Source organism: Castor canadensis, chromosome 5 (assembly GCF_047511655.1).
Source record: "Castor canadensis chromosome 5, mCasCan1.hap1v2, whole genome shotgun sequence".
Classification (NCBI taxonomy): domain Eukaryota; kingdom Metazoa; phylum Chordata; class Mammalia; order Rodentia; family Castoridae; genus Castor; species Castor canadensis.
In genome coordinates, this window is record NC_133390.1 from 1,527,424 (window position 1) to 1,552,027 (window position 24,604).

Below are 24,604 nucleotides of genomic sequence, written 5' to 3' on the forward strand. Positions count from 1 at the left end.
ATCAAACTCAGGGATTTGAGCATGCTAGGCAAACACTTAACCACTGAGCTACATCCCCAGCCCTCCAAATTCCCATTCTGCAATTGCTACGGCAATCAATATTCTCTCAAGGATTTAAAGGATAGTTTCAGTATCTCGAGTTTAAGACACCTTTGAGTTTGTTTTTCACGTACATATGCAAATAAATCCTGAAAACTGACAAGTGGACACCTGTCACTACTCTGAGGAAGACAACCAAAGGCAACTTCCGAGAGGCCTTGATGGGGCCAGGCTGCGTCACCAGATTTCGTGGTGACCCGCATAAGGTTAGTGCAAGTCCACCACCACCGCTTCCAGCAGCCCTCTTTAAAAGGAAACTGCCAGTGCTTGGGACCACCGTCCTGGACCCCAACGCCACTTTGGAGCCAATCCTCAACTCCGGTCTACCTGTTCCCGAACGCACGGCAGAGCCAGCGCCACTACCCCCTCCTCCCCTAAGTGGGGGCGGGGTGGAGAGCGATCCTCCGCCGCGCAGGCGCACTGAGAGAGGAGGCGGGGCTAGGGGCGGGGCGAGCCGGCGCCCGCGGCTGCGCATTCGTCTGCTCCGGCCCGCCCACTTCCGGCGCCGCGGCTCTTCCGGGCACAAACAGCGGAGTTTGGCGTTGGAGTCGGGGCGAGCCGGAGGCACTGACCATCGAGCAGCCATGGCGCCGGGTGGGACCCGCGGGCCGACGCCGTGCTGGGCTCTGCTCCTCGGCGGCGCCGCGTTGCTCCTGCTGTTCATTATGGACACCGCTGCCCAGGAGCCTTCCGGAGTGGGTGAGGCCCGGAGGGCGGGGGTCGGGATCACGGCTCGGACTCCGGGGCGGCTGGGGGCGCGCGGTCACAAGCGGCGCCCCGTTGGGAACCCCGGGGGTCGCGCAGACCCAGGACGGCGGGTCGGTGGGCGGAGGGAAGGACGGGTGGCCCTCTGTCCAGCTGCTGCGGCGGCCCCGCCTCCACTTGGCACTGTGGTCTCCTTGGCCTCGGGGGTGGTGTGGGGGCCCAGGCCCCGCGAGGGGGCGAGCGCCGCTGGCGTGGCTGTGCGTGCGCCAGCGTCCACGAGGGCAGCGGAACACTGGGCGTTACCTTACGCCTTCAGGCACCGGAGAAAGGCTGTATCAGAGCCGATGTCGGAGCATTTGCTTTGAAGCAAGCTGATTCCCGGTTGTCCACGCTGCAGGCCTGGGTGGGCAGGCTGCACGTGTGTCTGTGCCAGATGCTGGGGCCCACTGGTGGCCCCCAGGGTTCCTGGGGACACTGACCAAGAAATAGGCATAACTACCTAATGGGTGCGGAATGAGGGTGAGTCTTGGGGAGCAAAGTGTATGACCTGAGCCCACAGAATTTACAAGGGTGGCCGGACGGTGGCTTCCTGGAGGGCTGAGCCTGCCAGGCTGTCTCCAAGCTCTAAGCGGGGAGGGTCTAGTTGGACCTGGTTCAGAAATGTCCCTCATGTTTGTGTGTCGTACCCAGGTGGTCACTCCCAAGGGTAATAGAACCACAGGCAGCCCATGACTTGTTTCATGACCAGCCGTGATTTTCTTTAACTCATGTTAGGCCGGGTGCTGTCCAGTTCTCTTTCACTCTAGGCTAACTGGGTGCTTTTTTTCTTTGTGACCTTTTTGAGTGTTGTTCAAGCCCAGGATTGTTTAGGTTTTTATCTGCTTCCAGCTGTGCTTAGTGTCTGTGACCTTCCCAATGCAGCTGTCTTGGAGTGTGTTCCTGAAGTTGCTGACTAGCACTGGGCAGGGAATTGGGGGCTTAAACTGAGTTCTAAGCACACATGCACAAAGAATACTTTTCACCAAACAGAATGGTGTTCAGGAGAGTTTGAGGGCACAAGATGCTTTATCAGTGGCTCAGGGGTGTGTTTGCTTACGTTGTTGGAGTACGCGTGTGAGGAGAGCAGCCAAGAAGTTGGCTGGAGCTCTTTCCGTTCTTCCTTCTGGACTTCTGAAGGGCAGTCGGAGAAGTCATCTAGAAGTGTCCTTCTGGTGTGTCCCTCTCAAAGTGGTGCCTGCACTCCTAGGTGGGTGGACTCTTCATTGGGACACCTTGAAAGGAGGCATTAGTGTCATGCCTGTGCAGTTGCTCAGGTGCCCTTGGGATCTGTGTCGGCTTGTCACTGGAGAGGGACACTGCTGACAGCACTGACGCCATGCCCCCGCCCCCACACACACACAAGGTGAGATTTCTACTAGCTTTTGTTTGTAGGAATGTGGCTACTGATGTTTAAAACTTTTTTTTCTTTTGTTTGTGGTACTGGGATTTGAACTTAGGGCCTATACCTTGAGCCGCTCCATCAGTCCTTTTCTGTGTTGGGTATTTTCGAGATAGGGTCTCTTGAACTGTTTACCCCCAGGCTCATCTCGAACTGCAACCCTCCTGATCTCTGCCTCCTGAGTAGTTAGAATTACAGGTGTGAGCCACCAGGACCCAGCTAAAACATTTAATCTTTACAAAGATACTACATAAATTTAAAGAGTATATCACACCAGTCCAAAACACATAGTTTGTACTATTTTGTGTGCTTTGTTGGAGAGCAGATGTTAGGAACCTGTAATGTACTAAAGATCTTTAAGATATAATTGATGGAATTCATTAAAGAAACCTTGATGAAGCTTTTGGGCTCCTCGTTAATGGTGTATGGAGTCTGACTTTATCCATGAGCTTCATCTGGGTGAAGGCAGTCTCCCTAAAAGGACCTCAGCTGTGGTCCTCCCCAGGAATCCTAAGGAGCACAGTGGTGGCCGGTGCAAGTCACCCGGGTGGTGGGTCCTTTATACTGCAACTTGGTTTGGAAATGAATCTGTAGTTCTCTTGCCCCTTCACTGAGAAACGTTCTAAGTGAGTTGCACAGAATACTACGATACATACGGTGGTTTTTGTTTGTTTTGTTTTTTTGTCAGTATTGGGGTTTGAACTCAGGGCCTCACACTTGCTAGGCACGTGCTCTACTCTGCTAGCCCTCGGTGCCTGGTTTTGATACACGGTGCCACTTCTCTCCTTATTTTCTCTGATAACAGTGGAGTAACCAGGACTTCTTTGTCTATGTGAAATCTTTCCTCACCTGAAACTGATGGTGTAGGTACTTGCCAAACCTGTCACCACAGAGTATACACAAAGCCCATACAGTTGTGTTCTACTGTTTAAAGGCACAGCAGATGTCCCTCTGAAGCCTGCTGCGTGACAAAGGCATGATAAGTAGCATTCACTTGTTCCTTTATTTTTGAGAAGGAAGTATCTCTCTTCACATAGTAGTATATCCTTTTTGTACTTAATGAATGAATTGATCTGAAACTTGGAAAGCACTCGAAAGTAAGTTATATGGTTTGTAATATCCTGACAGAAGAACTCTTTTCTTTTTTTGATTTGTAAAGGGAATGACTCTGAAAGTTCTTTAAAAATCAGTAACTGTGGGGCTTGTGGAATGGCTCAAGTGGTATAGCGCCTGCCTAGCAAGTGTGAGGCCCTGAGTTCAAACCCCACGTACCACAAAAAGAATAGTAAACTCAAAAAAAAAAAAAATCAGTAACTAGTCACAAAAACCAATTTTGAGAAAAAAAATTTTTTTTTTTAAATCAGTAACTGGAATGTAAGCTGAGGCCTTCAAGTCATCAGACCTCAGAGCCAGGGCATCCACATCAGCACTGTACTTGGGAAATGCAGGGGTGTTTCTTCTTAGCTCCAGCACCTGGTTTTCTTTGTCCTGTGATGAGGCAAGACGTCTAGTCTGTGGCCTCTGAGAAATGCACACTGCCTTTCTGTGGAGCAGTAGCCCGTGGTCAGTGCATTTCCTTCTTACCATGCAAGGTTGTGTGGTGTTTTCCATGAGAGAATAGAACAAAGGTTCCCAGGCTTTGGAGTTACTTTAATGAGAAATGCCCGACACTGTTTCCTGGTATTGAGGACCCACCCTGTTCTTGGTCTGCAGAGGAAGAAGAGGAGGGTGGCTGGGCAGTTCGCCTGCCCCTTCCTCCTAGCCTCTTGTTGGCTCATAATCCAGAGGCCAGGGGATAGATGGAATTTAGGGCGTGTATCTTCGAGTGCAATTCTTCCAATTCACACAAGAGCATTTATGAGAACAGACATCCCGTGAAGGAGGTCCTGTACCTCATCCTCACTGTTCCCATGGCCGCTCTGTGAGACTGATGAGAAAGATGGCACCCTTTTCTGAAGATGACTTTTGAAAAGGGGCTGGAGAGGGTGTGATAGATATATATTGTGCTTCCCTCCCAACGTGAGGAGAAAGATCTCAGCGCAGGAAAGAGGAGGGGACAGTTAGTGAACCCCAAAGGCTCAATGCTTGCTATGCCACTCCCTCTGTATCTGCTTGTTGGTGTCTTTGTAGTTACCATAAAATAGCCAGATGTTATTTTTTTAATTTTATTTTTTTAATTTTTATTTTTTCTTTAGAAATGACCCAAACATTGTATGCACATATTTTTTTTTATTTTAATCAGAAATTGATAAGTTGTAGTTTTATGGCATGTTATTTTGACTAAACCATGAGAGTTAGTTGCTGAGGTTTTCTTTTAGAAGGTTAATTCCTAAGAAGGAGGATTTTCTTCTGCACAGCTCAACATTCTTATCATAATCTGGCATCTAGCATTGATACGTGTTTGAGAGCTTCATGTAATGCACAGCCCCTGCGCTACCAGGTACCCCACTTTTGACATCCAGACCACAAGATGCATTGATCTGGAATAGCTCCTCAGTCCATCTTTGTTCTCAGAAGGCCAGTCTGTGTGAGGACCCACTGCTTTTGTCCTTTCTAGGCCCTTTGTGTGGACAGAGCTGGAGTCAGTTTCTGAATTGAGTTGGTAATGGCACTTGAGTGAGCCCCAGCACCACAGGGACTCAGGTGTTAGCTCAGGTCTGCCTTAAATTAGGAGGGTGAGGAGCAAAGTAGGAACAATCATGCAGTGTGTGCTCGTGTCCCCGCCACTTAGGTTATGTGTGTCACCATGTTTTTGTTGTTGTTGTTACGTCTGTCCAGGTATCCAGCCATAGAATTCCATGAGTGCGCATGCAGGTCAGTGGAGACGTCCACGAACTCCCTCCTACAGCACTGTGCCTGTCATAAACCAGAGTCCAAGGTTTTGTTTTTCTTTTGAGAGGAGTTTTTCCTATCATCAAATGCAGAAAACTTATGCTTGCCTTTGGAAGAGTTGTCGTTGTGTAACAGTGGAACCCAAACACCTGTCCAGAGGCAGTCCACAGCACTCAGCTCTCCTCCAGTCTCCCCAGCACGATGGAGCACGATGGTTCTTACCCTTCGTGGATGACTGTCCTTTGTGTGGACTGCTTGGCCTTGGAGTCACTGAGTGTGGTCTTGGCATAAGGCTTCTTTCAGGTCACATGATGTTTTCAGATTCATTTATTTTACCTTACTCTTTTTGACTGAATAGTGTTGTGCTATGTGGATGTTCTAGTCTGTCTGTCCATCTTCCTACAGGGAAACATCTGGGTTGTTTCCAGTTACAAATACAATTGGAATTAGCGTGCCCGCCCTGGTGTTCTGTGGATTTATCTTCTAACTTCTCTTCTGAGTCTTACCGAGTCTCAGAGTGGGCACATACCTTGTTTTTGAGCAACTCTAGCCATTTTTGAAAGTGGTTGAGGCAGTTACACCCCTGCTAACACTGCCTGAGTGTTCCCATTGCTGTGCATCCTTGCCAGCATTCGGTATTTCCATCTCTTTCATGTTAGCTATTCTACATCTCATTGCAGCTTTAATTTGCATCTCCCTGGTGACTAATGATGTTGAGTACAGAACTCTTTTCAAAGTATGTTTGTTTTAAAGGATGGTTGGGAGAAGCTGCCAGCAGCTGCTGGATAGCATTTGAGAACTTCTTGATTCTCTTACCAGTTCTTTACTTCTGATTTGTTTGTGTTCCCAAGCTGTTTGGAGTTTGACCCTTTCCTGTAGCAAGAGTGCTATAAGTAGTGGACTGGTTCTCAAGTGCTCCATTTGGCTGTAATAGGCTGATACCGCCTTGCTTCTCCCTTGGGTTTGGGGAGCACTGCCCCAAACCTGGGGGAGGCTGGCCACGGGCCCATGAGAATTCGAGGGAAGTCTATAAACACAGCCATGCTTCTGGGTAGTGTCAGTGGCATTGCTCTGGCCTCTGATTCCCAGGAAAAGTGTGCTGCTTGGGGTCAGTGGTTAGTGGCTGTGTAGCCATGTGATATACCTCTTCTAAAGGAGAGGTATAAGACACAACTATTGTGTTTGGTATCTTCCTTCCCTGAGGACATAGTGTAGACTGGCTCTTCCTTCCGTGTGCCCAGCATGGGAGTCAGTTGACTAAGTACCTTGAGGCAGGCTGGTTCCAGGACAGTTGGAGATTCCAGGCAGAGGTTTACAGTGCCTGTCCCATCCCATTCCCCATTGCCTCTGAGCACCTCATTGATTGTGTGCCCTCAGTGATGCCTTTGTCTTTTCTGGTCTTTCCTGGCAGGTTGTTCTGAGAACACAAATAGATCCTGTGAAGAGTGCCTGAAGAACGTCTCCGTAAGTAGTGTTGCTCACTTCCTCCAAGTCCAAGGAGGCCCTTGGATGTTGGAAGGGTGCTGTTGTTTGAGATCATGGGGTATCCTTTATGACAGTTATTAAATATGATTCCGGCCTCTGACATATTAAACCTTCTCATGAAAACTGCCAATACCCCAAGCACAGTTGCTGTCCGTGCCTTCACTCCTGCTGCAGGTGGTCTAGGAAGATGTCAGGGCTGGCTGGGAAGCATCAGGTGTGCTGGCCTTAGGTTGCAAGCCCTAGACTGAGCATCTAATCTACTACTGCTCGTCTGTAACCAGGCCTTTCCTATCGGGTCACTAGACTTTAGGTCCATCTTACAGAAGGATGGAGGTGTGCCAGTGAACAGGGTGGGGGATCAGAGCCCTTCCTGCCATCGTGTACAGGTTGCAGGGTCAGCTTCCCTAATGGAGCTCCCATCAAGAGAAACCTGGTTATCAGTGAGCCCTGGACCACAGCTATGCAGTGATACCCATGCTTTCCTTGTGGTGGTTAGGGCTGGTAGGGAGGCTTCCTTCAGCTTCTCACACAAGAACGAGGTAGGGACCTGGGAAGGAGGCCACTGCAGGTCAGCAGGAGACTCTGCAGCCATCTGGTCACTGGAAAGACTTGGCCACTGTGTTTAGATTTTGTTCTCAGTTCCTTTATTTCCCTGTGCGCCCTTGAGCAAGAGGGTAGCTCCTCTACTCTTATGTAGGAGGTGGGCCTGGCATGAGATCATCAGGGCTTCTAGATGGATCACCATGGGATCTGACGGAAATAGTACTCAGCTCTCCGCTCTGGAGAAGCAGGGACCAACAATGGGGAAATACACCCCAACATAGATCTCATGAAGCTGTAGTGTGAGCACGTGCTTTGTTCAGGGACTCTGGGCTTTTTCATTGCAGTGGCCTATCCCTTGGCTAGCCCCAGGAGCTCCTCTCAGTGTCTGTGCCTAGCTGAGGGGCTCTTGGCTGGCCTTGTGTAGCTCAGAGTTATGTAGTTTGTTGGGAAGCCCAAGGGTGGACTAGCAATGAGGGTGGCAGTTGGGTCAGAAAATAGCCTTTTCCTAAGACTTCAAGAAGGAAGACCATCTCCTTCCCTTCCCATCAGGTTTCACAGGGCTCTCAGGACTGTAGAGCCAGGTGCCATACCCCGACCATGGGTAATGATGAGAAGGTGTGTCTTGGTTTCCACTCTTGAGATATTGGCTGGCCACATTTAAAAAAACAACAACAACAAACTGCTCTTGCTCCCTGAGGCAGTAGTGCAGGTCTGAGACATATCTCATCACTTCAGGGACTTCAGTGGATGATGGCATTTGCTGACTGAAGTGGAAAGCTTCCCCTACAGCCTGTTTTGACATTGGTAGTGTCAAAACCGGCTTCAGTAGTTGTGGTCCTCAGAGTGGTGTTTTTCTGACTGTTTTCTTTTTAGGCTCTGGATTTTCTTATTGGAAGTCATATCAGCCCTAAGAATAGTTCACTATTGTACACATTGCCTTGGGATGGGCCGTGCTCAGGTCATAGGGTAGGGCCAGTCCAGAAGAGCCCGAGGCCTGCCCCCACTCTGAACCAAGGTGGAGTTAGTGGGAAGGAAATCTAGCCCCAGCCCTGCAGGGCCTGTCTGGAGTATACAGGTTTCTAGAAGATGGGCGAGTACCTGAAGGCCCTGGAAGGACTGAGAAGAATAGAGAAGGGGGACGAGGCTGCAGCCCCCGGTGCTGCTGAGTTGCTCTCCCTGTGCCTGACAGGATGTGCTGGCTTACCTTTGTAATTCCACCTGCTCAAGAAGTGGAGATTGGGAGAGTCATAGTTTAAGGCCAGCTTGATAAAAAAGTTAACTAGACCACTTCTCAACAAACAAGGGCTGATGGAGTGGCTCAAGTGGTAAAGTGCCTGCCTAGAAAGCATGGGTCCCTGAATTCAAACTCCAGTACCACCAGAAGCGTGGTCGCGGCTGGGTAGAAGCTGTTGGTTACAGGTGCCTTGTTATGTGAGACAACAGGGTCTCACAGGACCCCTGGCCACTGTGTGTGCCCTTGAAGGGCAGCAAGGGTGTGAAAGGCCGTTACAGTCATGCAGGGAGAGGTAGTGGTGTGGTGAGCTATAAAGGGAGGCTGGGTCTGAGACAGTCTGCTGCTGGCTCTTCACATTGTCTCCTAACGACACTCTCTTTCAGTGTCTGTGGTGCAACACTAACAATGCATGTTTGGACTACCCAGTCAGAAAAATCTTGCCACCAGGGTCTCTTTGTAAGTTGAGTTCTGCACGCTGGGGCGTTTGCTGGGGTAAGTTGTTTTCAATTACTTCTTGCAAAATCAGTGGTTTCTTGAAAATTCTAGTATATGATCAGTCAACGGAAGTTGTTGGGAATGAGGCTGCCATAGTCCCGAGGCATCCTAGCGAGAAAATGTCAGGAAGCCAATGGTGGTGTGGGACCTGGGCAAGAAGCTGGGTCCCCGGGGATCTGGAGGACTCCTTTGAGGTTATTGGCCTGGTCATTGGTGCTGGACACTCCACATCCTGGGAGGGGTGTGGGAAGAGGAAGTTGGAAACACATTTTGCCTTCTCTGTGCATGATGTATCAGGTGTTCCTGTGCCACCCTTGGAAGTTCACGTGTGGCTTCCTGCAGCCCTGTTGCCTGGGCATGGGGTCTCAGCACCTGTGTGCATGCAGTCTCTTTCACAGGTGTTCTTTGGAGAGAGAACTCACCCTTTGTGGGATTTAATTTGTTTCCTAACTTGTCTTTTAAATGAATTAGTGGTGTGTCTTTCTACCTATAACTCATTTTTTTGAATTTGTTAATCTGTTTTCAAAAGTTTCAGGTTTTGGGGTCACACAGGCCTTCTTCACCTCCATGAAGAAGCTTAGAAAACTTTTGAGGATTTCCTTTTGTGTTTGCATTTTTTATCTCTCTGTACCTTACTCCTTACTTAGCTGTCCTCTTTCTACCTGACTTCTATCTCAAAATCCCATCGGCTTCTATCTGAAACATGTGTCTCTAGTGTCAGGGCCCCAGGAAATCCAGAAGTTTGTGGTGGTGGTGGTGGAGGGGGGTGATTCTGGGTGTGTGTTTTCACACAGAAAGTCTTCCTGAGGTTTCGGCACCATTGCTGCTGTCCTCTTCCTGGAGCCCTTCCTTCCCAACTGGGAACCCTAGCCTTGAACCCTGGCTACCACCAAGCTGTTCCACATTGGTGTGTAACCTCAGTGCAGGGCACTCATCTTGAGGTTCCTCTCTGGACTGTGGCTCACTGTGCAACACATACATGTGTGGACATGTTCAGTGACTTTCCATGCATATGCAGGTTTCCCCACTCAGCACAATATGTAGGACATTTCCAGCACTTCCAGAAGGCCCCATTGTGTAAGGACCTGTGGGTGACCTCACATCAGCACAGGTCAGTGCTCTTGTTCCTGACCTTCACAGAAGGGAAGCACACACTGTATTGTTTTATCTGCCTCTTCATTCTCCATGGCTCTTCAGCCTAAGTAGGTCTGCCTTACATATTGTAGGCATGGCCTTACATATTTGTGCCCCTCCAACAAACAATGTGGGACGTCTAGTTGCTTCAGATCCCTGTCATCGTTGAGCGCAATCAGTCATGTTAATTTTGGTCCACTGGTAGCTGTGTAGTGCTGTCTCACTGCGGTGTTGATTGCCATTTTTCTGACATTGAGTACCTTTTTAGATGGTGAGTATTTTTCTCTTGAGAAATGAAATTCTAACCCCAGTTACAGGGATAGTGAACACTTGTCCCAGCCCTGGGCAGATGAGAGTCACAGCAGCTCATTACTCATGTGTAGTTCACACATTTCCAGGAGCTCTGGGAAACAAGCAGCTTTGTAGTGACGAGGGTGAGGCGCCTGGATTCCCACAGGGGCGTATGATTGTCTTGGTGACTCTTCGGGCTAAGAGGGAACTGAGACCTGCTACTGCGGTTGACCCTGCACTGTGCCTGGTCCCATGATAAGAATGTTATTTGACAGGTCCTTATCGGGAATAGGAGTGGGGCCTGTGATTTCAAGAGGTCCAGGAGGCCTGGAATTCTAACTTTGGGCCTATGCCACGGTGCTTACCGACACTTACAACTTTACAATCTTTTTGCCCCTCTAGGGGTTTAATGTAGTGGCTTTAAGTGCGTGCATTCATTTGGAGCAAAAAGATCTGCACAGCTCTGGCCTCCTGTCCTAAAGGAAGGTGTCATCCCTTCCTTTGGGTCCTCTTTTGCACCTTTGGGTAGAAGCTCATGGGTTTTGCCCTATAGGATGAACATAAAGCAGTCCGCATATTTGTTGCCCATTGTATCAAAATTTCTGTTTTTATTTACAACTTCTGTTAGCTACTTTCAGAAAATCTGTTTGGGGGTAGGTAGGTTTTAGAGACAGCTATGTTACTGCTCTTGTTTTTTTTTTAAGTTGATTTTTTTAGAGTTCTCCCGTGAAAAAATTACATCACCTACTGGTGAAAGTCTTCTTTCTAATCATGCACATGACTACTATTTTTTGTAATTCTACACTTCCATATTAGGAGGACAGAACATTTGGTTAAATTCTCAAAGGCGTTTGAGCAGATGTGACACCCATTTCTGGTTTTAAGCTAAAAAGGAGTCTGGTACATGAGTAGCCCACAAGAAATGTATTCAGAGTCCACCAGGAGGGGACTCTGCTTCCACCTCCTGCTTGCCATGGTTCACACACTCAGCAGAGCATTCACCTCCCCAAATCGCCAGAACCAGCAGCTTAGAGATAAACAGCTCCATGTGGTGGCAGTTTTTAACTTTGTTTAACAAAAACTCGAGTTGTATGGCAGCCCTGCTGCCCTGGGTGTTTGCTCTTGAAGAGGACTGGAGCACATTTGCAAGAGCTGTAGAGCTGCTCTTGATCTTTGACTGGCTTGGGGTTGAATTGAGTAGAATGATCTTGACTGGTTGTAATATGAAGATCTTAATATCAGAAGCTGAAAGGAACCATCAGAGTTATTAGTAAGTTTGTATCTGTCTCAAAGTTGGCTCTAACAGGAAGTGACACCAGTGAGGAGCACTGATGAGTCAACCCTTTTCTAAACCCAGGGTATCCATAATACCCAGATGTGCCTGGGGCTTGGGCTGGGTCCTTCCTCTTTGGTCTGTATCAGTGTGCCCTGAAAGAAGTTTGTAATATTCTTGACTTTGACCAGGATGCTTAACCTCCATTTGTATGAGTTCCACTAAATTAAAAGTTCAGATTGTCTAGGAAAGTCTGAACAGATTGTGTTTTTTTTTTTTTTTTTGTGGACTGTGGCTTGAACTCAGAACCTATACCCTGAGCCACTCCACCAGCCCTTTTTTATGGTGGGTTTTTTTGAGATAGGGTCTTGTGAACTGTCTGCTTGGACTGGCTTTGAGCCGCGATCCTTCTGATATCTGCCTCCTGAGTACTTAAGGGTACAGCTGTGAGCCACAGCGTCTGGCAGATTGTGTTCTTTTTCTTTCTGGTTTCTGTTAACCTTCCTCAGATGTTTCCTTGGGAAATAGCTTTCAGTCTCAGGTAGAAAGTGCTGTCCTGACAACTCTTCAATTCACTGTGGCTAATCTACGAATTGTAAGTCACAAACAGTGGCTGAAGGAAGCTCACAGCCACCACCATGCCGAGCCCGTGGATCTGCAGCCTGGTGAATGTGGAACTCTGGGCCCAGTGTTCCGTGATGGCTGGCTGTGTCAAGGAGAGGTGCTTTTGGAGGTAGATGCCAGGCTTGCTGTGGTTCTAACTCTGCATATCTGGACTTCCAGTGAACTTTGAGGCCCTGATTATTGCCATGTCGGTGCTGGGGGGCGCCGTCCTCCTGGGTATTGCAGTCTGCTGCTGCTGCTGCTGCTGCAGGACCAAGAGGGGCCGGAAACCAGACAAGAGCGACGAGCGGGCCATGAGAGAGCAAGAGGAGAGGAGGATCCGACAGGAGGAGAGGTGAGTCTCAGCCATCCCGTCTGGAGGAGCTCAGATGGAAAGGCCGTGGTAAAGGAACGAAACTTGCGGGAGCCTTGCAGGTAGCTCTAGCCTGTTGTCACAGACCTCTGGCTGCCTGGGCTGTTTCTCCTCTGGTTAAGGGGGGGTGGCAGTTGCCACTACCTCCTGGCAGGGACTCTGTTTATGATCTAAGGCTGCCCATCCAACTGCCCAGGTGACCAGGGCTTTGAGTATTGTTAGCCCAGCCCGTCCTCTTAGGATGAGCACTGCGGCTCAGGCTCGGGGGGTGTGGGGTCCAGTCACCCTGTCACTATTACAGAGGCTCTGAGGACGCTGTCCCCTCCTGATGTGTGTTGGGGCCTGCTGCAGCCCTGGAAGGTGGGTGAGAGGTCATACCATCCCAGGCTGGGAGACTTTCCTAACCATCCTCAAAACCTGCCATGAGGTTTCTACTTACCAGTGCATTTTCTTTATATGAAAAGAAGTTTGTATAGTTTATAATGTTGGGCATCTGAGTTTTTTCTTTGTTTTCGAGATAGGTCCTTGACATCTCCATCCTTCTGCCTCAGCCTCCTGAGTGCTAGGATTGCAAGCATGTGCCACCATGTCCAGCCTAAGCTGGTTTACTGAAAACAATAGAATGGTTCGTTGGAGCAGCCTCAGGAGGCTGACTTTGCCATCTTTTGCTGGCCCTAGGGGGAATGTGGCTTGATGGCCAAGCACATCCCCACTTTCCTTTGAGAAGCTAAAGAAAAGCCATTGCAGGAACCACAGCCTCTGCTGGAGGAAAACAGAAGGCCCCATCTTTTCTAAATGACCCTTGTGTGTTGTAGCTTGATGCTACTTGATATTTCTTTGTTTTTTAGGAGAGCAGAGATGAAATCAAGACATGATGAAATCAGAAAAAAATATGGTAAGAATTGATTGTGTCCTTTGGACTGGTTGGGAGTGATGCCTAGGGGACAGGACTGTTGGCTCTGGGCTGTGGCTGCTTCTGTGTGGGCTCTCCCTCCACTGAGGACAGCAGCTGGCTACTGCTCCAGGGTGCAGAAGTAGACTTGTGATTCCACCAGCCTCTCAAAAGAGGAAGCCGCGCAGGCTTTTATCCCAGACTTCTTTGTCTTGGGTACTTGTTAGCATAAGAGAAGTGTGGAGACTTCCAGAGGGGCCATCGTAGCTGTTCTGGCATCCTTGTTGTCCAATAGGGTGTGCCGTGTAAGCTCAGTTCTTCAAGTTCCTGGCCTTGCTGGGTGGCCCTTCATCCTCGTGTGCACATGTGCGTGTGTGAGTGTGCGCGCGTGTGCATGTGTGTGGGTGCGTGAGTGTGCGTGTGCGTGAGTGTGCATGCGTGTGGGTGCGTGAGTGCGCGCGTGCGTGCATGCGTGTGGGTGCGTGAGTGTGTGTGTTACATGTTTGGTTTGGAATGACTGGGGTGACTCTGAAAGAGCCAGAGTAGTGAACAAGTGTGCTAGTCAAGTGCAAACCTTTTATTCAGTTGGAATTAAAATCCAGCAGTCCCCTAAACTGATGATAGTGACTAAACATGACACTCCCACCATCTGCTCCTGCGTTGAGTTGGTTCTGAGCCCCTTTAAAGCTGTGAAGAACAGTAGAGTTTTCTGCACTGGATTTTGTGGTCGCATAGTGTTTGGAGCACAGTAGAAGCTGACCCCTTCACCTGCCTGGACACAAGCATTTAGGCCCAGGGGATGGCTCCAGCTGTGAGCCCATTGTACTGGCCTTAAAGACAAAATTTCGTGAGGAAAATTTCAGAATCTTGCTCAACAAATGTATTTTGTTTTTTCAACAAGTGCATTTCTGATGCCTCTATTTGTATAAGGAAATGCTCCATTTTAGTCCCATTTCTTTAGGACCTTACCCACTAGGGGCATGATTACATCACTGTGTGCCTTAGTTTTTTGCTGCTGTGACAAAATACCTGAGATAAACTTAAGGAAGGAAAGGTTTATTCTGGCCCCCAGTTTCAGAGGATTCAGCCCATGGTCACTGGCTCCGTTGCTCGTGGCAAAGAATATGATGGCAGGAGAGTGTGGTGCTCACTTCCCAACAGCCAGGAAGCAGGAAGAGAGGAAGGGACAAGATATCCCCATGAAGGGCACACTTCTGCTGACCTACTTCCTCCAACCAGGCCGTTTTCTTAGTTCCACCTCCCAATAACTCCATCAGAATATGAACCCATCAATGGATTAACCCATCGATGAGGTCAGAGCCACCTCTGAACATTGCATTGGGGACCAAACCCTCAGTGATGAATTTTGGGGGATGTTTCATATTCAGACCACAGCACTTGGTTGGTCTCAGCCACCAGGTGAGGTGTAGCTCTCACACAGTGTGGCTCTTACAGGTTCGAGTTGCTGAAATAGTCTACAGCCCTTCAGAGATGTACATGCCCCGTTGCTGCTGGGGTAGAGGCTTTGCTTGCTGGTAGACTCTGCCACTGGCCAGGAGGTCTCTCCTTACCTGGGTAGGCCCCTCGAAAGTCACACTGTATGCTGGGAACTGAGAATGGACCCTGCGGCCCTGGAGGGTGGCTTCAGGCTGAGGCTGCCCCTTTGGTCCTTGGCCACCACTCTCTCTCCCTCCAAGGCGAGCTGTCCAGCAGCTGATAGACTGCCTTCTCTGGTGGCCCTGCTGCAGTCTCCTCTGCACTGTGGCTGCCTTGGCTTTGGGGCTTTTCTGACATTGTGCTCCTGCACTTGACCCTGCTTGTCTCCTGGCTGGTCTCATCTCCGCTCCTCCCTGCAGTGCTAGCCTGGTGTCTCGTCCTTTCCTTGTCCCTTGGTATTCCCAGGACTCCAGGTGTGATGTGGGTGAGTGTGACAACTTGGCTTCCAGGGCGGGATTTGTTTATGCAGCAGTTGGTATGGTGTCATCCTCCCTTGTGGTGAGTGCATGCTTGTCTGTACAGCCTGTGAGGGAGCAGTGTGCTTTCTGTGAAGCTAAAGAGTCCCAGGGAGCTTTTGACATTGGCTACACCAATATGAGTAAAACAGAAGGTGAATGGTATGCCCACACGGTACAAAGCGCCTGCTCTGTCATCCCCAGACACAAGTACAGGTGTGTGATACTCCTCAACTTGCGCTTTGCGCTGATCTTTAGAGTGGGCAGGGGCCAGCTGTGACTTGGCAGAGCCAGTGTCTTCAGTGTCCTTGTTCTGATTCACCTGCTCGTGCTGTTGCCTGACTAACTTGCTCCCTAATTGTGCTGATGAGAACAACTGTGTTTGCGGGGGGAGGGCCTCACTGTGTAGCCCAGGCTGTCCTTCAGCTCGTGATCCTTCTGCCTCAGTTGTCCAAGTTCTGGAACTATAGTGTATACTCCCACACTGACCGAATCAACGTTTTTTGTTGTTTGTTTTTTGAGCTAGGATAGCGTATGCTGTCCTCCCACCTCAGCCTCCTGAGTGCTAGGATTACAGGCATGTGCCACCACACCCAGCGTGACACCATTGTTACCAGCTTAGTAAAGGCCATCGAATGGCCCTCACTCTGGAAAGCCATGGCTGTGTGGACAAGTCCCAGAAGTACCTGGTGGGAGAAGGCATGTGGCTTAGCCTAGTCCACCTATCAGAAACCACAGTCCAAATGCTGCTTTGTTTCAGAAGGTGTTTGACTTCCTTACCACAGAACAGTTTGTCTGTTTCCCCTCCATACCATAATGGCTAGAGCCTTGGCAAGCCTGCTCACCTGTCCATCTGGTGTCTGTCATCTCCCAGAGTGTGATCACTGTGCTCTGACAGTCAAGAGACACAGGACCAGGCCCACACTGTCCACTCCCCTGTTGCTGCCCCTTGCCCACAGGAAAAGTGCAGCAGTGTAGTTGCGCTGGCTCCACGTAACTTTGTCCTGCTTATGTGTATGTGGGGTGTGGGTGTGGGGGGGTGTGTGGAGGTGTAGGGGGGATGTGGGTGTGTGTAGCTGTAGTGTGTAGGTGTGTGGGTGTGTGTGTGTATAGGGAGGGAAGTTGTACAATGTCAGGAGTATCCTAGGCCATGGTGAGTACCACAGATTCATTCTTATGGTTAGATATCTTATCCCAGGTACACCATAATACTTGAGATTCAAATAGATGCTTTTAGTTCTTTTTATAGCCTTAATTTTAAAAGTTCAGCAACAAGTCTGATGTTCAGCGTAAGGAGGTGGTGTTTTTGTCTTTGTCTTTCTGTGTAATTTCTAGCCCACCACTGTAACTAGAAACTTTTCTGACTTCTCATGAGCATCAGAACCATGTCTTTGCTTTTAGGACCTATTGGAATTATTTCTGCTAAATTTTATTTCATGTGTTCGGGGTTTGAGTTGGCTTTGGTTTCTTGAGGCAGGGTCTTGCCATATAACCCCACCTTGACCTTACCATGTTTTGCCTCCGCCTCTAAAGCTGGGTTTGCAGGCGTGTGCCACCAGCCCCGCTGATTTCAGTCTTAAATCACCTGTGGTTTGACTGCAGCAAGGTCAAGCTTAGATAGTATTTGAACCTGTTGAGAGCCCAGTTTCTCACAGGCTCAGTGATCTTCATATAAAATTAGCCGACTCCAAAAAAAAAAAATTGGGGCGGAGGGCAGGGGGAAGAAATGACCCAAACAGTGTATGCACACTTGAATAAATGAATAATTTTTTAAAAATTAGTCGACTCACAGCTGGTAGATTTTGTTTCCAGTTGAGTAAGTGAATTTATAATTCAAGTTCTTTTTTTCTAGGTTTGTTTAAAGAACAAAACCCATATGCGAAGTTTTGAAGCAGCCAGCACACACTTCCTTCAGATCCAGCAAAAGCTTCCTGGGACACAGGCTCCTCCCAGGGAGTCACGCCACTACAGCTGGTCCTGACCTGAGTGGGTGTGCCGGCCAGCCTCGGCACAGGCAGTGGGAGCTGCCCCGAAAGGACAATCCTGCTCTGTCCTGCAAGCTGTGACCTTGTGTTCCCTTATCTCTGTTTCTGTATCTAATCACTTGAAACATTAATCTTGTTGGTTTTTTATTATTATTTTTTCAGGAAGTGTACTTGTTCCCCCATTCTTCTCAGTTTGCAAGCTGATTACAACCCTGTGACCTGATGTGCACACGGCTGTGGTTCTTCCTCACAGCAGCAGAAATCCTGGCTTTCTGCACACCAGCTTCACGCTGTAGCAAGCGAAGGTCTTTGGCCTTGGGAAAACTGACCAGGCCTGTGTCTGTGTGCACATTTCTTTGAGGCTTCATATGTATAAATTGTGATGGCCTTTGTGAAAGTACAATGTCCTGCCCCACAATCTGACAAGGCCTTACTTCCCAGCCTGAGTGTACTGAATAGCACTGAAGAATAATTGAAGTTACCTTACAACTTCTTAACAAATAGTTCTTAGATTCCCCTAAAAAAGATTTCACCAAAAAAACTTCCACGTACAAGTTCAGGCCCTTGCTAGGTGATAATTTTTATTTTATCTATATCTTTAATAGACAACACAACTGTTTCCCCATGGAACCTGACTGTAAACAAGGTTTAAGCATCTCTCTGAGAGCTGAGCCTGTCACTCAGGTGCCTGCCTTACTTCCTCTCAGGCTGCATAGGTCTCAGACCCCTCCCTGCCCCAGGCTGTCGAGATGGTCAGTCATGTAGTGAGGTGGTGGGGGGGTGGGGGGGACAGGAATGCCCAGGGAGGATGAAGGGTCCATCCACATGGCCTTCCATGAGGCCAAGTATCCTGGAAGCAGGCATGTGGGCCCAGACAGACAGATCTGTGCATCCTGCCTGCCTCAGCAGACCACCCCACTCCAGCTGTGCTCTGCTTTGGCTGGGTCTTCCTCACCCAACTCTGGAGCTCACCAGTGGGACCCCAGATATCCTGATGCCGCCCACGCCGTGCATTTGCTTAAAATCAAGACGTGACCTTCGTAAGCAGACCGTGTGCTTGGTGTCAGGGAAGGCAGGGTACTGGGGAGTAATGGCCTGGAAGCTTCTCTTAAATTTGAAGATTTCAGGAAGTCCCATTTGACAGATTGCTTGGAACTGAAGAAGAAAAAAATTTTCTTGGGCTAAGGGTGTGACTCAGTGGTAGAGGCTTACCAAATTCATGAGGCCCTGATTCCAGCCCCAGTGCTAAAATGATGACATCCTCAGGAAAGTAGGCCAAGGGCACCATGAGCTGAGCAATGAGGCCCTCTGGCGGCCACTGCACTTCCTGTCCCTTAAGGAGTCACCCAGAAGCTAGGTGACCTCACCTGTGGGTGTTTGTACCAGGAGTTGACACTTCTACCCTCAGATTTTCACAAACTTGGGAAATGGAAATAGCTTGTAATAAGTTTATTCTTCTGACTTCTTGGGCATTTGATAGTTTAAAGTATTATAAAACATTCCTCTTTTATAGCAGCCATCAAGATTTGCCTTTCTACTGTTCATAAAAGAAACTTTCTGATAGACTTTAGTAAACTTTGTACTAATATGGTAGTATATATAAAATCACACTTTTTAAAAAAAAATTTAGGTTGCTGAGCTGAAAGAGTGACCAATTGTTAAATACAGTGTATTTAATTCTCTCAAGCACTATAGAAACACGTCAGTGATCACAAGACTGGTCTTGGTCAGTATGCTTTTCTCTCAACTAGCATTACAGTCAAGACCATCAAACGCAGTGCCTTGCTTTTTAACCAGTTTCCAATAAAACGGTTTAATGTTGTCTTTGTTCACTTCCTCAGGGCTCCCTTTCTGGGCAGGGTCACTGGGTTGGCTGGGGTGGGCAGGCTTCCGCGCCCATCCTGTCTTGTGGGAGCCGCTCTGCACTAGACCTGGACACTGCAGCCCAAGGACTGAACCTGCGGTTGGGTTGGCCCTTAGTCGGGCCAGCATGGGAAGGTCCTGTCTTGTCACTGTCTCTGCTCTGGCCTGTCCCACCCAATGTTTTCCTTCTCCTTTGGTATTGGACACAACTCGGAGACCTGTCTCTGCAGCCTGTGCTTGGCTCCTATGTGCGGCGTGGCTGCAGACCAGTGCTAGTGCCTGTTCCCGTGCCTTCCCTCGTGGGAGCCACTGGGCTGGTCAGCCTTGTTTTCCAAGGACACAGCCTGGAAATCCCAGTGACATCCTCAGTTTAGGCTTTCAGATTCCTTCACACATGGGAAAGTGGTACAGAAAATAGTCTGTGGCCATCTAGAAAGATCTATTTAGACACTGCCTCTGAACTAAATGGCCCATCCGCATGCGAGAAATCTGATGGACATGCACCCTAGCCCCTTGTGCCTCCCCCATGGTTTGTTTTTAAGGATAACGCAGTGCGTTCGCCGATATCCTAACCGTCGCTTACTGTGAGCTCACCTATCTTGTGTAACCACCCCAGTCCCGCAAAGTGGTACCGAGAGTACAAACATCCCTCATTCCTCCACGAGTCCCCCTCGGGCCTGCAGCACAGGGATTCTGACCGTGCCAGCGGTTGCCAAGGGAAGCCCTGGAGCAACTCATTGGGAACTCCGGCTGCGGAGCCCAGGGCTGCGTCCTGTTTCCCTGCCTGCCTTGCCTCTGACTCCATTGCTGCTCAGCATGGTGCAGGCCTCCCAGTGGGGCTGAGGGGGCGGGGAAGGGTCCTGTGGATACCTGAGACCTGTAGAAGCGAGAGGCTTTTGCAGCCAGTGGGGGAGACAGAGCTGTGACTTAGTGGAGGTGACTGGATTTTGGGAGGCATCCAGCCAAGAAGACAAGAATTTAAACTGGTTAAACAGTGCTGCACTGGTCCACAGCTGCACACTGGGCAAGGTCTCGACCGTACATGGCTGATACAGCACTTCCTGCCCCCCACCTTCCTCCAAAGTCACAGCAGGTGCTGCCCCAGCTTTGTCCTTGGCCCAGGTCACCAGGGTCCCTATTGCACGGAGTGTGTCACCTGCCTGCAGTCCTGCGGCTCAGGGCTCACCCTTCAATTGGCTTTTCTTCCTGGCCTGTCTTGTGCTGTCACCTCCACATTCCAACTTCCTCCCCCAAAGAAGCCTTGTCCTAGGCTGTGCTTTCTGGGGACCCCAGAGAGTCACCATGTGAGGGCCATCTGACTCCAACTGTGACTAACCAGTCTCAGTGGGGTGGAGTCCTGTGGTAGTTTTGTCACCTTGACTGGCTCGTTGGACACCCACCTAGAGTGAGCTTTTCCTTGTTCCCTTGTTACTAGCGAACCTAACGGGCTAACTGGGCGGCGATGGGAGATGCAGAAAAGACACAGGACAGACAAAAAGTTGGGGCCAGGTGTGTGGGTGCTCAGGTGGAGATGCACAACCCTCATTGCTTCTTTTCTCTATTATTCTCTCCATTTACTCTGCTACTTTTCTCTCTCTTTATTCTTTAAGGCCTTGCTCTTTTACAGTTCTTTAAAACTTTGCTTTTAAAGTCTTCTATTCTTAAAGTCTCTTTCCTTAGATCGCTCTGGCCCATGTTTTCTCTTAGCTGTTCTTTAGCATAATCTCTCTTAAAGTCTTTGCCCCCAGACTTGCACTGGCCCACATTCTCTTTAGCCTTTCTCTAGCTTAGCTTTTCTAAGGCCTATGTATAAAGTTCTCGGTGCAGACTCGCACTGTCCCGTGTTCTCTCTAGCTTTCTTAAAGCCTCAGCCCTCAGGCTTGCTAGCAATTCCCCTTTAGCAGTTCTCCTTCAGCAATTGTTTTCCCCCTTTTCAGAAATCTCCCTCCAGCACTTTCCCTTCAGCAATTCGTATTCCTTGGCAATCCTTTTCCCTTCCAAACCCACATCAAAAAGCCAAAAGCAAAAAGCCCAAAAGTAAAAGCCTCACGTCCTCCTTCAGGGAGTCTTTTATATCCAGTGGTAAACACGGAGGGGCGTGACGTTGCAACAGGAGAAACCTGTGTTTCTGCTCTGAACACAACTCAGGAGAAGCAGCTGTTCTGCATCTTCCTCTTCTGTGGCCAGGGCTGTACCAATCTCAGCTTATAGATAAACATCTTAGGAAAAGCCGCTGAGCTGGATCTCACTTTGCTTATGTCCAGTTCTCATAGGTGTCTCAATCCACTGTCCGCACCCACGTAGCCAATTAAGCACTATTTCTGAGAGTGTCTTTGAAGATGTCTCTAGAGATTTGCATCTGGATCGGAGGACTGAGCAAAGCAGATGTCCCTTCCCTGTGTGGGTGGGACCGTCCACTTGAGGGCCTGAGTGGACCCCAGATAGAGGACTCCCCTCCTGGAGCTGGGATGTTGAGGGACCATGAAGCATGAGCACTGTGACACTGGTGAATTTGATTTGTGACTTTCATGAGGTCAGTGCCCTTCTTTTCTGTGCGACGCTTGAAGGTTTGGTCAGGGTGATGCTAGAAACACAGTTGAGGTCTCTGTGGCTGTGTGGACCATAAAGACTTAGACGACCTTCAAAGACCTGGAGGCGCCGCGTCTGTGAAGGGAGCTGGAATGTCCAAGCCGCCTCTGTCCTTTCTTGTGTAGGTTTTAGGCCTACATTTTAGTTCCTGTTTTTCTAGAAAGTCATCCATCTAACCTAGACTTCAAATGCAAGGGTAAAACATCTCATCAGCCAGTTATTTGGGGTTTTTTCCTCCCAGATCACTACTCCAGGTAGCCTGCAAGGTGGACGGGTCACCTTAGGGATGGCCTTTACCCGCTCCAAAATTTGTTTCACTCTGGCAGTGAAATGCAGGTGTCACCCTGAGTCATTATTTTCCTCACAAGTTTACGGCACTTACTTTTCTTAATTCTACTGCTTTTTTGCAGGTTTTTGTGGTGTGGGAGTGTTAGGCCTTTGCACATGCTAGGCAAGTGCTTCTCCACTGAGACACAGAACAGCCTCTGTTCTGCATTTTTTTCTTTTTCAGATGTTAAACTTTTCCCATTTATTTCCGTCTCTCACCCCGTCTACTGATCTGGTCACTGTTTTTTCTCATCACCTGCTGTCACAGATCTCTGTAGCGGTGGCACTCTCGGTCCCCTCCCACACATGCAGTGGAAGTGACTCCGCGTGGCTGGAGGCCCTGCATGTTGTGCTCGCCTCTCAAGGAAGTTTGCCTGGGTGGAGAGGCCGAGCTATCCTGCCGGGGGCAGCAGCCCAGCTGGCCCCGTGTCCTGTGGAGTGGCCAGCTGACTGCAGACACTTGTATGAGCCCACACCAGGCCAGCCCAGCCCAAGAGGCGTTCCTCAAGCTCAAAGCCCCGAGTTCAAACCCCAGGACGGGTTGGCTGTTGAGACCTGCAGCTCTTCGTGCACCTGAGCTTGCTGTGTGGCGCCTTTCACCTCACCCTGCAGCTTGGGCACGTCTTGCACCACAGGTCTAGCGGCAATGAACTCCCTCAGGTCTTGTTTACCCGGGAAGGTCTCCGTTTCCCCTCACTTTTGAAGGACATTTTCGCCAAACACAGGATTCTCGGTTGACAGCTGTTTTCTTGCGGCACTTGGAAGATGCTGATCTCCAAAGCCTCCGAGAAGCCTGACCCGATCTGATGGCGTCCCGTCTGAGAGTCCCTCTCCCTTGCTGCGTCAGCGTTGCCTTTCGCCAGTTTGATCTGGGTGTGTCGCGGTTGGGTGGCTTTGAGTTCACCTTGCTGGAGTGACTGAGCGTTTGGAAGTTTATATTCGTGTCTTTCATCAAATCGGGCATGTTTTCAGCCACTGCTTCTCTCTCTCTCTCTCTCTCTCTCTCTCTCTCTCTCTCTCTCTCTCTCCCCCCCACCCCTCCTCCTCCCACGACGCCTACACTGATCCTCTTCTGGTACCCACAGGTGTCTAGGCTCTGTTCTCTTTCCTTCGGTCTTTTTCCCTTTTGTTCCTGGGACTCAGTAATTTCCCTTGTTCTAACTTCAAGTTCGAGGACCCTTTCTTCTCTGCTCAAATCTGTCTTTGACCCTCCGTGAGTTTCGTTATTGTTCTTCTCAGCTCTAGAATTTCTTTTTTGAATTTCCCTCAGGTCTCCTCTTTATTGATATTTCTGCTTGTTCATAGGTGGTTTTCTTGATCTTTTTTTCCATATCTTCCTTTACTTCTTTGAGCATCTTCAAGGCAGTTGGGTTTTTATTTATTTTTTTTTTTGGCAGTTTTGGGGTAGAACTCGGGGCTTCACCTGGAGTTATGCCCCTTTTGGATTGGTTATTTTTATGCACGCCAGCCTGGATGGTGAGTCTCCTGTTTACACTGCTCAGCTTTTTCCCATTGGGATGGCAGTCCTACAGATTATTCACTGGGGATGTCCTAAATCCCTGGTCTTCCCTGTCTCAGCCTCCTGCATAGCTGGGATTATAGGCACATACCATCATGCCCAGTTATTGGTTGAGATGAGATCTCAAGAAGTTTTTGCCCAGGCTGGCTTTGAACCTCCATCTTCCCCATCTCTGCCTGCTGAGTAGATAAGATTACAGGCGTGAGCCACATGCCCAACCGGGGTGGTTGTAGGTCTGCCATCAGGGTGTTTTCAGGAACAGTTTTCCAGGCATTAATTTTTTTGCCTTTCAATAATCATACTTTCCCGATTCTTTTGTATGCCCAATAATTTTTGGTCAAAAATTGGGCTTTTTTTTTTTGTATGGTGGTACCAGGGTGAACTCAGGGCCTCATGCTTGCTAGGTGCTTGCTAGGCAGCAGCTGCACTGCTTGAGTCATGCCTCCAGCCCCTCTTGCTTTGTTATTTTCAGGTAGAGTCTTATGATTTTTCCCGGGGCTGGCCTAGGACCTCCATCCTCCTACCTGTGCCTCCCAATAGCTGGGATTGCAGACACACACCACCATGCCTGGCTTATTTATTGAGATGGGGGGCTCTCAGTTACTTTTTGCCTAGGCTAGCCTTGAACTGTGATCCTTTGGATCTCTACTTCCTGAGTAGCTGGAATTACAGGCATGCGTCATCATACCTGGTCCTTATTTTGCCTTTTTGAAGTCAAATGCTGAAGTCAGAGTCCCACCAGGTGCCAGATGGCACTGTCACGTAAGGCACCTGACAAGACTCACAGAGGAGCTACCCTGAGCTGTGTGGACAGGTGATGAATGTGTGTGGATCCTGAGGATCACAGGGGCAAGGAAGGAACAGCCATGGACCAGGCGTGGCCTTCGGTTAAAAGATGCAGCCGACTCACAGCGACCTGGCAGAGAGGGGACCAAGGGACAGTGCTGTCCTGGTGCAGTGCCACCTTTGAAG

The 24,604-nt window shown here is 49.3% G+C and overlaps 1 protein-coding gene and 1 non-coding gene across 2 annotated transcripts; one reads left to right on the forward strand and one right to left on the reverse strand.

Moving 5' to 3' along the window:
- Positions 1-598: 598 nt before the first annotated feature.
- On the forward strand, positions 599-19,156 carry Pttg1ip (PTTG1 interacting protein). Its single transcript, XM_020177214.2, has 6 exons — positions 599-798; positions 6,486-6,538; positions 8,720-8,828; positions 12,313-12,487; positions 13,354-13,400; positions 17,202-19,156. The coding sequence occupies exons 1-6, from the start codon at positions 684-686 to the stop codon at positions 17,237-17,239; spliced, it is 537 nt and encodes a 178-aa protein (XP_020032803.1). The 5' UTR covers positions 599-683; the 3' UTR covers positions 17,240-19,156.
- A 2,868-nt stretch (positions 19,157-22,024) lies between these two features.
- On the reverse strand, positions 22,025-22,164 carry LOC141423537 (U12 minor spliceosomal RNA). Its single transcript, XR_012448387.1, has one exon. It is a non-coding gene; the product is annotated as a U12 minor spliceosomal RNA (small nuclear RNA).
- Between the last annotated feature and the right edge of the window lie 2,440 nt (positions 22,165-24,604).

Excerpts from the sequence above, each read along its gene's own strand:
- Pttg1ip (XM_020177214.2), top strand. The coding sequence starts at position 684 with ATGGCGCCGGGTGGGACCCGCGGGCCGACGCCGTGCTGGGCTCTGCTC. Across the intron at positions 8,829-12,312 it reads ACGCTGGGGCGTTTGCTGGG|TGAACTTTGAGGCCCTGATT; the intron begins GTAAGTTGTTTT and ends CTGGACTTCCAG. Across the intron at positions 12,488-13,353 it reads AGGATCCGACAGGAGGAGAG|GAGAGCAGAGATGAAATCAA; the intron begins GTGAGTCTCAGC and ends TTTGTTTTTTAG.